The 14,380-nt window shown below is 44.0% G+C and overlaps 1 protein-coding gene across 2 annotated transcripts in view; it reads right to left on the bottom strand.

The window, feature by feature from the left end:
* Positions 1-14,380, bottom strand: part of LOC115204227 (ephrin-B2-like) — a 60,968-nt gene that overhangs the window by 20,821 nt on the left and 25,767 nt on the right. For both annotated transcript variants that reach the window (XM_029769625.1, XM_029769626.1), the window contains exon 2: positions 6,334-6,629. In XM_029769625.1, the coding sequence (XP_029625485.1) occupies positions 6,334-6,629 (296 nt within the window). The remainder of the gene's footprint in view (positions 1-6,333; positions 6,630-14,380) is intronic.

Genomic DNA, 14,380 nt, shown 5'->3' with positions numbered 1-14,380 from the left:
TAGCCGTTGAGTTAGCAGCGGCCGCTGTAGACGTGGGCTAGGAAAGGACGGACGACGGATCCAGTCTAACAGACGGACGAAGATACCACCACGTATCCAATTTACCACCAGAGACATTCTTAAGAGTTTACAGGAAGATCTGTTGGCCAACCCGGCCAGCATCTACGACCAATCTACCGAAGCGCAGCTCAGAGTAAATATTTATTGCATTTTCCTTTTCCAAATGGGCGGTAATTTAGAATGCATAAGATAATGTATTTACGATAGCCTAGCTGCTGTTTCTCTGTTCCTAAATCTTCCCGCTCTTTCATTCAAGCCCAACCCCCTTTCCTTTGTGTAACCAGCCATGATACAGGTTCCGTCCACCAGGACGTTTTCTGTATGACATCATTTGTATTCTGTGTATATGTAATTCTGTGTGATTAGTTTAGGTATTTAGTAAATAAATAATTAAACCCAATTTTGTATTGCTGATTCAACTTGTTAGCCAGGGTTCGTGAAGATAGCCAAGAATTTACAACTTTCATTATGAGACTGAAAATAAGATAAGGGTTAATATTGACTGCTATCGATGTAAAATATTACTAAGTATTTTAAGAGTTTATTCGGAAGATAACGGCTCAATAAACGTTCTTCCGTGGTGCCCCGACTTTCTAGTTAATTACATTTACTTGATTAGCTTAATCAGGTAATATTAATTACAGAGAAATCATTTTATAAGTTAGCATGTCATATCACTTAATCCGGCATAGCCAAAGACACGACACATCAATGCCTTCCTCTTGCAGGAACTGCTGACACACTCCAGCCACATGAGGTCTAGCATTGTCTTGCATTAGGAGGAACCCAGGGCCAACCGCACCAGCATATGGTCTCACAAGGGGTCTGAGGATCTCATCTCAGTACCTAATGGCAGTCAGGCTACCTCTGGCGAGCACATGGAGGGCTGTGCGGCCCCCCAAAGAAATGCCACCCCACATCATGAATGACCCACCGCCAAACCGGTCATGCTGGAGGATGTTGCAGGCAGCAGAACGTTCTACACGGTGTCTCCAGACTCTGTCACGTCTGTCACGTGCTCAGTGTGAACCTGCTTTCATCTGTGAAGAGCACAGGGCGCCAGTGACAAATTTGCCAATCTTGGTGTTCTCTGGCAAATGCCAAACGTCCTGCATGGTGTTGGGCTGTAAGCACAACCCCCACCTGTGGACGTCGGGCCCTCATACCACCCTCATGGAGTCTGTTTCTGACCGTTTGAGCAGACACATGCACATTTGTGGCCTGCTGGAGGTCATTTTGCAGGGCTCTGGCAGTGCTTCTCCTGCTCCTCCTTGCACAAAGGCGGAGGTAGCGGTCCTGCTGCTGGGTTGTTGCCCTCCTACGGCCTCCTCCACGTCTCCTGATGTACTGGCCTGTCTCCTGGTAGCGCCTCCATGCTCTGGACACTACGCTGACAGACACAGCAAACCTTCTTGCCACAGCTCGCATTGATGTGCCATCCTGGATGAGCTGCACTACCTGAGCCACTTGTGTGGGTTGTAGACTCCGTCTCATGCTACCACTAGCATTCAAAAGTGACCAAAACATTAGCCAGGAAGCATAGGAACTGAGAAGTGGTCTGTGGTCCCCACCTACAGAACCACTCCTTTATTGGGGGTGTCTTGCTAATTGCCTATAATTTCCACCTGTTGTCTATTCCATTTGCACAACAGCATGTGAAATGTATTGTCAATCAGTGTTGCTTCCTAAGTGGACAGTTAGATTTCACAGAAGTGTGATTGACTTGGAGTTACATTGTGTTGTTTAAGTGTTCCCTTCATTTTTTTGAGCAGTGTATATATATATATATATATATACCTTTATTTAACTAGGCAAGTCATTTAAGAACAAATTCTTATTTACAATAACGGCCTACCAGGGAACAGTGGGTTAACTGCCTTGTTCAGGGGCAGAACAACAGATGTTTACCTTGTCAGCTCTGGGATTCAATCCAGCAACCTTTCATTTACTGGCCCAACGCTCTAACCCCTAGGCTAGCTGCCTCTAACCACTAGGCTAGCTGCCTCTAACCCCTAGGCTAGCTGCTTCTAACCCCTAGGCTAGCTGCCTCTAACCCCTAGGCTAGCTGCCTCTAACCCCTAGGCTAGCTGCCTCTAACCCCTAGGCAAGCTGCCTCTAACCACTAGGCTAGCTGCCTCTAACCCCTAGGCAAGCTGCCTCTAACCCCTAGGCTAGCTGCCTCTAACCCCTAGGCAAGCTGCCTCTAACCACTAGGCTAGCTGCCTCTAACCCCTAGGCTAGCTGCCTCTAACCACTAGGCTAGCTGCCTCTAACCACTAGGCTAGCTGCCTCTAACCACTAGGCTAGCTGCCTCTAACCACTAGGCTAGCTGCCACCCCCTGCATCAACTGCCTCAACTGCATCAACATACCTGCATCAACTTGTCTGACTTTATCTAACCGGATGCCTCACTACTGAGCACAATAGGTGAAACCCAAAGCTAAAAAAGCTGACATACCCACACACACACACACACACACACACACACACACACACACACACACACACACACACACACACACACACACCTAGACACACACACACACACACACCTAGACACACACACACACACACACACACACACACACACACACACACACACACACACACACACACATACACACACACACACACACCTAGACACACACACACACACCTAGACACACACACACACACACACACACACACACACACCTAGACACACACACACACACACACACACACACACACACACACACACACACACACACACACACCTGCAGCTTTGGCCCTGAGTGCCATGTTTGCTGGCTAGGCTGGTCTAGTGTGGCTGTGGTATGGCTAGCTGCCTGACTCTGAGCTGTGGGCTGGAGTCCCAGTCGACTGGGTCATTCCCCCACTGTGTCCTTGAGCTCTCCATGGTGCATTACGGTCAATTAAACACCAGTGCTCAAATGACCTCAACATGTTTATGCAAATATGTAAAACAGCAGGCCGGTGAGTGAATTCCCTCTCCTCGCCCAGCTTTCTGTCTCTCAGTGCTCCAACTCATTACTGCCATATTGGAAAAATTAACAAATGCCAAGATAGGTTAATTAAATGTGATTTCCCCATGGTTAGGTTCACACACGTACGCACGTACACACACACACACACACACACACACACACACACACACACACACACACACACTAACACACACACACACACACACACACACACACACACACACACACACTAACACACACACACACACACACACACACACACACACACACACACACACACACACACACAAACACACTAACACACACACACGCCACACGCGCCTGTCCATCTAGCATCTGTCATAAAGGTAGAAGACAAAACTATGCCAGAATGCCCACATCAGAATATACAACCATTTCATAACCTTTGTAAAGATTCAATTGAAGAAAAAGATGCATCTGGTCTACATGCAGTGAGCTGAGACATATTTTCCTAGCACTCTTGTTTGGATTTACAATACAAGAGTGTATCATCATTCCTTTCCTTATTTCCCCAGTGTGGGGAGTGGATCCGATGTGAGTGACACTGTGTCTCGTCGCTGTCTGTCATGGCTGGATCAGAGCAGGCCCATGTAGAGATCTGCTGACATGCTCCTGTCATGCAGAGGAGTACACACACTCCTGAGCCCCAGACATCACACACACACACACACAGACACATACACATACATACACGTGCATACACACACGTGCACAAGTACACGTGCACACACATACACACGCACACACATACACGTGCACACACACACACACACGTGCACAAGTACACGTGCACACACATACACATGCACACACATACACGTGCACACACACACGTGCACAAGTACACGTGCACACACATACACACACACACACGTGCACACATACACATGCACACACACATGCACGTGCACACACGAACACATTCTGCCACCCCGAGGGGCTGATCTGTTGTCATCCTTGTTGTAAGAGACATATGGAAATTCTTTCTCATAGAGACACAGAAATGCATGACAAACTGGAATGTGAAGGAGCACAAACATAAATGTACAGCATAACATTTTCCTGAAATGTTCTGTAACAACAGTGCTTCCAAGGTGTTCTGTAACGATAGTGTTTCCATGGTGTTCTGTAATGATAGTGTTTCCATGGTGTTCTGTAACCATAGTGTGTTCATGGTGTTCTGTAACGATAGAGTTTCCATGGTGTTCTGTAACGATAGAGTTTCCATGGTGTTCTGTAACGATAGTGTTTCCATGGTGTTCTGTAACCATAGCGTTTCCATGGTGTTCTGTAACGATAGTGTTTCCATGGTGTTCTGTAACAATAGCGTTTCCATGATGTTCTGCAATGATAGCATTTCCATGGTGTTCTGTAACGATAGTGTTTCCATGGTGTTCTATAACGATAGCTCTTCCATGGTGTTCTGTAACGATAGTGTTTCCATGGTGTTCTGTAACAATAGCGTTTCCATGATGTTCTGTAACGATAGCATTTCCATGATGTTCTGTAACGATAGTGCTTCCATTGTGTTCTGTAAAGATAATGTTTCCATGGTGTTCTGTAACAATAGGTCTTCCAAGGTGTTCTGTAACGATAGTGCATCCATTGTGTTCTGTACAGATAGTGTTTCCATGGTGTTCTGTAACAATAGTGTTTCCATTGTTTTCTGTAACGATAATGTTTCCATGATGTTCTGTAACGATAGCATTTCCATGGTGTTCTGTAACGATAGCGATTCCATGGTGTTCAGTAACGATAGCGATTCCATGGTGTTCTGTAACAATAGTGTTTCCAAGTTGTTCGGTAAAGATAGCTCTTCCATGGTGTTCTGTAACAATAGCGTATCCATGGTGTTCTGTAACAATAGTGCTTCCATGGTGTTCTGTAATAATAGTGTTTCCAATGTGTTCCGTAACGATAAAGTTAATATGGTGTTCTGTAACGATAGTGTTTCCATTGTGTTCTGTAACGATAGTGTTTCAATGGTGTTCTGTAATGATAGTGTTTCCGTGGTGTTCTGTTATGATAGCGTTTCTATGGTGTTCTGTAACAATAGCATTTCCATGGTGTTCTGTAACCATAGCGTTTCCATGGGGTTCTGTAACGATAGCATTTCCATGGTGTTCTGTAACCATAGCGTTTCCATGGTGTTCTGTAACCATAGTGTTTCCATGGTGTTCTGTAACCATAGTGTTTCCATGGTGTTCTGTAATGATAGTGTCTTCATGGTGTTCTGTAACGATAGTGTTTCCATGGTGTTCATAGCAATAGTGTTTCCATGGTGTTCTGTAACTGTCATAAGTGTCGATGAAAGGGGACCAAAGCGCAGCGGGTATAGTGCTCATCTTCTTTTATTATCGTAATAACGTGAACACTTAAACAAAAATAACAAACCGACAATCAACAGTTCCGTAAGGTTCTCAGACTGTACAGGAAACAACCACCCACAACCCACAGGAAAAAAACAAGCTGCCTAAGTATGGCTTCCAATTAGAGACAACCAACGACACCTGCCTCTGATTGGAAACCATACTCGGCCACACAAAGAAAAACGAACATAGAAAATGAAAACTAGAACATATCCCCTGGAAACAAACAAACCCCAAAACACACAAAAACAACACCCCCTGCCACGCCCTGACCAACTACAATGATAAATGACCCTTTTTACTGGTCAGGACGTGACAGTAACAATAGTGTTTCCATGGTGTTCTGTAACGATAGTGCTTCCATGGTGTTCTGTAACTATAGCGTTTCCATGGTGTTCTGTAACGATAATGCTTCCATGGTGTTCTTTAACGACAGTGTTTCCATGGTGTTCTGTAATGATAGTGTTTCCATGGTGTTCTGTAATTATAGTTTTTACATGGTGTTCTGTAATGATAGTGTTTCCATGGTGTTCTGTAACAATAGCGCTTCCATGGTGTTCTGTAATGATAGTGTTTCCATGGTGTTCTGTAATGATAATGCTTCCATGGTGTTCTGTAATGATAGTGTTTCCATGGTGTTCTGTAATGATAGTGTTTCCATGGTGTTCTGTAACAATAGTTCTTCAATGGTGTTCTGTAACGATAGTGTTTCCATGGTGTTCTGTAACGATAGTTCTTCAATGGTGTTCTGTAACGATAGTGTTTCCAAGGTGTTCTGTAATGACAGTGCTTCCATTGTGCATACCAGACATTTCTAAAATGTGTGCCTTTTCACACACACACATCCGATCCTCTCTCTCACATGCAGACATACACATGCACACACATCCCCTCACCTATGATGTAGTAGTCCTGCAGGGTCTTGAACTCATGTCCCCACAGGTTGGGGGAGAACTCCTGGAACTTGATGGTGAAGCGCATGTCACTGTTGGGCTTGTCACAGGTGAGCAGCAGGTTTGGCGCGCCCATCACCTCACAGCGGTCAGCCTGCTCGCGCGTGGACACCAGGTACAGCTTGTAGTACTCATACTCACTGGGGGAGCGGGGGCCTTGGGGGTTGGAGGCTGGGCAGATCAGGTCTAGACGATCTCCTATCTGGGGGTACAACACATACCCCCTGTCATCCTGAAACCTGCAGAGAGAGAGGGAGGAAGAGAGACAGAGGTGAGAATGGTATCCATGGCAACCAGTGATTGGCAGTGTGATATTTACCCATCTCTGTGTCTGACAGCTTGTGTTTGGAGAGGACGCCTCTCATTTATTCATGGCACATTTTTGAGGCACTGACAGGTGCCTGTGGGAGCACTGGGTGTGAGGGTACATGCATGCCTGTGAGAGTTGTACATGTATGTGTGTTTCTTTCTGTAGATGAATGTGTGTGTGTTGTGTTGCATGGCCAATCCCCAGGGACCACTTCAGTCGCAACACACATTACCCTGTCATTTAGAGGATGCCCTTATGGAAATAATTTCCCAGTGAATACAAATCAAATCACAGCCTCATATCAGCACCGCATCAACAACATTAACAAGACGTTTAACAAGACTGCAATTTGCAGCCGACCATTAGACAGACAGAGTCAACTCTGCAATACAGAGCAGATTCAGGGAAGGAATGAAGACCACAAACTTGGATGTGTCCTTTGTCTGGGTAATTCTGCATTCTTTCACAATGTTTGCCAGCAATCTGGAGTAAAATGTTTTTAAAAACAAATTCATGGACAACCAAACTCTCTAATTGTCTCCCTAATAATCCTAAAGTCAATTATGCTGCCATGGTTTCCTGTTCATGGTTGTTTTTAATACAACTTCTTAGAATTGTGGGACTTCGCGGTGGTCTTTGTAGTCTGTTGGGCATTCCACTGTAAATTCCCCATAATTCCTGCTAAATCCAACAACGCCTGCTGACAGTCTCTACACTCTAGAGGACACATTTCATTCACTGTGAATTCATGGTCATTTCATGGTGAAACCATTCTAAACTCCCCACCTTGAGTCTAACATCAGAGTATATTACACCACCTGATGAATAGAGCTCTGTGTAGAAGAACCCTTGAGTCTAACATCAGAGTATATTACACCACCTGATGAATAGAGCTCTGTGTAGAAGAACCCTTGAGTCTAACATCAGAGTATATTACACCACCTGATGAATAGAGCTCTGTGTAGAAGAACCCTTGAGTCTAACATCAGAGTATATTACACCACCTGATGAATAGAGCTCTGTGTAGAAGAACCCTTGAGTCTAACATCAGAGTATATTACACCACCTGATGAATAGAGCTCTGTGTAGAAGAACCCTTGAGTCTAACATCAGAGTATATTACACCACCTGATGAATAGAGCTCTGTGTAGAAGAACCCTTGAGTCTAACATCAGAGTATATTACACCACCTGATGAATAGAGCTCTGTGTAGAAGAACCCTTGAGCAGATGAAGGCGCAGAGAGCTCTCCATTAAGTGCTTAGTTCCCTGAGAGCCTGGTGACATTTCAGCACAGGGAGGGATAAGCAGACAAATAAAACATGGTCCTACAGGCTCCTTTTCTCTCTCCTTCTCTCGGATCATGGTATTTTGGGAGAGAGGGAAACAAGGGTTTGGGGAGTTTGACAGAGCATGATAATAAATCATTGGCTGTTACGTTCACTGAGGTTTTCCTGTGACATAGGCTACAGTAGGAGACACTATGAAGGATACAGTATGTACCATGTAGTGGCTTTGACCTGGACCATAATGGACAACTAAAACTAGGTCCTGGTCTTGCATGATCACAGTTACACAGGCCTGAGCTTCACAGTGAGCTGATCTGCACAGATAATGAGAGAAACTGACCTTTTCATTTGTCAGGACACATCTCACAGAGACATCTTCCACTCAGCACACACATCACATCCATGCTATCACATGGGATCCTACACTAGTTATTCTACACACACATTTAGCAATGTAAGTAGATAATTATTGTGCAGGCCTTTGAGTTTTGAGCCAGCTCCTCCCTATGTTGAGTAATCAAATAATGTCTATCACTAGCTAGGTTTCCATCCAATTGGCGACAGATTTTCATGCAAATATTCTAAAATCTGCATAAAGACGATATGCGAATTTTCCCACCAGTGGCGTTTTCACCAAACTCACTTGTTGCAAATAAAAATCAGGGCGTGATGACATAGGGCACACAAAATGTATTTTTTCGCAAAAGTTTTCATATACCGAATAAAAATCAAAAGTTTCATGCGTTTGTAACAGTATAGCTTCCGTCCCTCTCCTCGCCCCAACCTGGGCTTGAACCAGGGACCCTCTGCACACATCAACAACTGACACCCACAAAGCATCATTACCCATCGGGCCACAAAAGCCACGGCCCTTGCAGAGCAAGGGGAACAACTACTTCAGGTCTCAGAGCGAGTTACGTCACCCGATTGAAACGCTATTAGCGTGCACCACCGCTAACTAACTAGCCATTTCACATCGGCTACACGTTTCCATTGCATTTTCAACTACCGATAGTTTTGTCGCTGTTAGATTAAATAAAAAATGTTGCTACTCTGGTCTTGGCACGTGCGCTCTAGCCAACAGCTCGCAGATACAGTGCGGGTAGGCTGTGTGGATAGACCAGCCAACATCAAATCAAATGTATTTATAAAGTTCTTATACAGAAACACAGCCTAAAACCCCAAACAGCAAGCAACGCAGATGTAGAAGCACGGTGGCTAGGAAAACATACCTAGAAAGGCAGGAACATAGGAAGAAACCTAGAGAGGAACCAGGCTCTGAGGGGTGGCCAGTCCTCTTCTGGCTGTGCTGGTGGATATTATAACAGAACATGGTCAAGATGTTCAAATGTTCATAGATGACCAGCAGGGTCAAATAATAATCACAGTGGTTGTAGAGGGTGCAACAGGTCAGCACCTCAGGAGTAAATGTCAGTTGGTTTTTCATAACCGAGCATTCAGAGGTCAAGACAGCAGATGCGGTAGAGAGTGAGAGATAGAGGGAGGGAGAGAGAGAGACAGAGAGCGAGAGAAGGAGAGGGAGGGTCGCAGGCAGATCAGTTGAAACTGGATCAATAGCACAACCAGGTGGACTGGGGACAGGGAAAGCCAGGAGTAATCAGGCTAGGTAGTCCTGAGGCATGGTCCTAGGGCTCAGGTCCTCCGCAAGTGGGGAGAGAGAGAGCGAGAAATAGAGATGGGAGAATTAGAGGGAGCATACTTAAGATCACACAGGACACCAGATAAGACAGAAGAATTTCACCAGATAGGACAGACTGACCGTAGGCCTACGGCACATAGACTATTGCAGCATAGGGCCAACCAGGCAGGATATAACCCCACCCACTTTGCCATGGCACAGCCCCCACACTACTAGGCGGATATCAACAGACCACCAACGTACTACACTGAGGCAAGGCTGAGTACAGCCCACGAATATCTCCTCCACCGCACAAGCCCGAGGGAGCGCAAAACCGGACAGGATGATCACGTCAGTGACTCAACCCAGTCAAGTCAAGTATAGCGAAAAAAGCCTAGCACGACGTGACGCACCCCTCCTAGGAACGGCACGGAAGAGCACTAGTAAGCCAGTGACTGAGCTCCCGTAATAGGTTCAGAGGCAGAGAATCCCAGTGGAGAGAGGGGAGCCAGGCAGAGACAGCAAGGGCAGTTCGTCACTCCACTGCACCCCTGGGACAGACTACACTCAATCATAGGACCTACTGAAGAGATGAGTCTTCTATAAAGACTTAAAGGCCAAGACTGAGTCTGCGTCTCTCACATGGATCGGCAGACCATTCCATAAAAATTGAGCTCTATAGGAGAAAGCTGTGCCTCCAGCTGTTTTCTTGTAAATTCTAGGGACAATAAAGAGGCCTGCGTCTTGTGACCGTAGAGTACGTGTAGGTATGTACGGCAGGACCAAATCGGAAAGATGGTAGGAGCAAGTCCATGTAATGCTTTGTAGATTAAGAGTAAAACCTTGAAATCAGCCCTAGCCTTAACAGGAAGCCAGAAAGGCTAGCACTGGAGTAATATTAAACATTTTTGGGGTTTTAGTCAAGATTCTAGCAGCCGTATTTAGCACTAACTGAAGTTTATTTAGTGATTTATCTGGATAGCCGGAGAGTATCGCATTGCAGTAGTCTAATCAATAAGTGACAAAAGCATGGATTAGCTTTTATGCATAATTTTTTGACAAAATGATTCAGATTTTTATGAAGACGGACAAAAGCTGCCCTTGAAACATTCTTGATACAGTGCCTTCAGAAAGTATTCAGACCCCTTGACATTTTCCAAATTGTGTTATGTTGCAGCCTTACTCTAAAATGGGTTGAATAAAAAAAATCCTCAGCAATCTACACACAGGTTTTTAGAAATATTTGCTGATTTATCAACAGAAATACCTTGTTTACATAAGTATTCAGCTCCTATGCTATGAGACTCGAAATTGAGCTCAGGTGCATCCTGTTTCCATTGATCATCCTTGAGATGTTTCTACAACTTGATTGGAGTCCACCTGTAGTAAATTCAATTGATTGGACATTATTTGGAAAGGCACACACCTGTCTATATAAGGTCCCAGTTGACAGTGCATGTCAAAGCAAAAACCAAGCCATGAGGTCGAAGTAAATATCCGTAGAACTCCGAAACAGGATTGTGTCGTGGCACAAATCTGGGGAAGCGTACTAAATTCTGCAGCATTGAAGGTCCCCAAGAACACAGCGTCCTCCATCATTCTTAAATGTAAGATGTTTGGAACCGCCAATACTCTTCCTAGAGCTGAGCAATCTGTGGAGATGGGAGAACCTTCCAGAAGGACAACCATCTCTGCATCATTGCACCAATCAGGCCTTTATAGTAGAGTGGCCAAACGGAAGCCACTCCTCAGTAAAAGGCACATGACAGCCCACTTGGAGTTTGCCAAAAGGCACCTAAAGACTCTCAGACCATGAGAAACAAGATTCTCTGGTCTGATGAAAGCAAGATTGAACTCTTTGGCCTGAATGCCAAGCATCACATCTGGAGAAAACATGGCACCATCCCTACGGTGAAGCATGGTGATGGGGATGTTTTTCATATGCAGGGACTGGGAGACTAGTCAGGATCGAAGGAAAGATGAACGTAGCAAAGTACAGAGATCCTTGATGAAAACCTTCTCAAGAGCGCTCAGGACCTCAGACTGGGGCAAAGGTTCACCTTCCAACAGGACAACAACCCTAAGCACACAGCCAAGACAATACAGAAGTGGCTTCGGGACAAGTCTCTGAATGTCCTTGAGTGGCCCAGCCAGAGCCCGGACTTGAACCCGATCGAACATCTCTGGAGAGACCTGAAAATAGCTGTGCAGCAACGCTCCCCATCCAACATGACATAGCTTGAGAGGATCTGCAGAGAAGAATGGGAGAAACTCCCCAAATACAGGTGTGCCAAGCTTGTAGCGTCATACCCAAGAAGGCTCAAGGCTGTAATTGCTGCCAAAGGTGCTTCAATAAAGTTCTGATTAAAGGGTCTGAATACTTATGTAAATGTGATATTTCAGTGTTTTATTTTTAATACATCAGCAAAAATTTCTCAACCTGTTTTTGCTTTGCCATTATGGGGTATTGTGTGTAGATTGATTAGGACATTTTTATTATTTATACGTTTTAGAATGAGGCTGTACCGTAACAAAATGTGAAAAAAGTTGAGTCAAGTCAATACTTTCCGAAGGCACTGTATCTTTTGTCAAAAGAGAGATCAGTGTCGAGAGTAATGAAGAGGTCCTTCACTGTTTTACTTGAGACGACTGTACAACCATCAAGGCTAATTAATTGTCAGATAAAACAGCAGATCTCTTTGCTTCTTGAGACCTAGAACTAGCATCTCTGTTTTGTCCGAGTTAAAAGTAAAACATTTGTCACCATCCACTTCCTTATGTCTGAAACACAGGCTTCCAGGGTAAGCAATTTTGGGGCTTCACCATGTTTCATCGAAATGTACAGCTGTGTGTCGTCCGCATAGCAGTGAAATTAACATTGTGTTTCCGAATGACATCACCAAGAGGTAGAATATATAGTGAAAACAACATAGTGAAAACAATAGTGGTCCTAAAATGGAACCTTGAGGAACACCAAAATGTCCATTGATGTGTCATAGGATGAGATTATGATGAGATTATGGATAACAGTGAAAATATTTGTATTTGTCAAACGGCAGTCAAGCAGCAATCATCATGTCACCAAAATAAGACCATCAATATTTATTGGAAAGGTGCATCAAGATCATAGAGCAATTAAACTGCATGGTTTCCCGAGTCTTAGTGGGAGGACCACACACCATATCATCGCGTGACTCCATGTTTACTTCGATATGATGGTTATTATATCAATATTTGCGCATAATGGCATTTCCACTGCTATTTGTCACATAATACATTTTACAGACACTATAAGATCCCACTATGTACAACGATCAAATTATCTGTCAACATTCATAAAATTGTACCGAAACTTCCTGTTTCCATCACAGCTGTCGTGATTTTGTTTATACGGTATGCCTTTACTCACATAAAACTGTGGACAGAGACGTGGTTACTGGCTAGCTTTCCATCCAATTGCCGACAGATTTTTATGCAAATATTCAAAAAATGTCCCACCAGATGTATTTACATCAAATTGACTAGTTGCAGATAAAAGTGATGGCGTAGTACACATAAAAATTACTTTTGCAGTTAAATTCCCAATAAACGAATAAAAAATACAAGTTAAATGGGTTTCCATCGCATACGTTCCCGAGTCGTAGAGGGAGGACCACATAACATGTCATCGCGTGACTCAAAGTTTACTTCGCTATGATGGCTATTATATCAATATTTGCGCCATTTCTTGCATAATTAATTATATAGACACATAAAGATCCCACCTTGTCTAGCGTATTTTGTTTTGTTGACAATTGGAACATTTACCGGCAAATTTGCTGTTTCCATCAGGCCTGTAGTGAAAATGTTTTTCCGACATGTACTTTACTCGCATAAAAAGGTTGGATGAAAACCTGGTTACTGTTTATCTTTTCACTTCTGCACTTTACGTGCATTATATTGTGGCATACAGTATTGGTTTGCTACAGAGCTATTTAAGTATCCTTACTGAGACATTCCAAAAAGTATTTCTATCTGTCCTCCAAATTTCAACATTCCCATGACTCAACATCCCCATCATACACTGCTGTGTTCAAGTAGCCAATCAAGAGTGCCTGTGACATTTCTACACGTGACATCAGTGATTACAACAGGTCCAACACTGTCAACCTCCTGTCATAACTTTAGCCTGAGGTCACATCCTGGCACTAGAAGCCTGATGCCATTCACATCTACACACCATTGACCTTGTTAAGTCAATTCAAAGTTACAGCACACTGTTGAAGGCTAGGATTGGAGTCTGCAAATGGACCTCGGAGACTGCTGAAGGTCCTCCAAGTATTAGTGGGATTAGATGGAAAGCATGGTTGAACATAGCTACGGAGCATGGACCGTGGCCATATTCAACATAGTTGTGGGCCTTATAAAGAACAGTGGGCTCCTTTAAACTTCTGCTTGATGGTCATCTGGGGGAACTTCCATTCATCTGTTCTTACATTGACGCTGAAGCGAACTACATGAATATTGAATTTTCTCTTTCAACTTCTCTTTATAAAACAACAGAGCTGATGATGAAACACATTCTGATGCCACATTCATGGTAGTTTTAAAATCGCGCCATAAATGATGCATCAGGATTGCATGCATAATCTGAACTATTAATATCAAATGAAAACTGGTCAGTATGAATCAGTCAGTCGTTGTTATGACAACACACAGGTCAAAGGAAGGGCAACCATAGCTTACTTGACTTTTTAATCTATGCGTGTGAGTG

The sequence above is a fragment of the Salmo trutta genome, chromosome 12, assembly GCF_901001165.1.
Source record: "Salmo trutta chromosome 12, fSalTru1.1, whole genome shotgun sequence".
Lineage (NCBI taxonomy): Eukaryota > Metazoa > Chordata > Actinopteri > Salmoniformes > Salmonidae > Salmo > Salmo trutta.
This window is presented reverse-complemented; position numbering and strand designations above follow the sequence as displayed.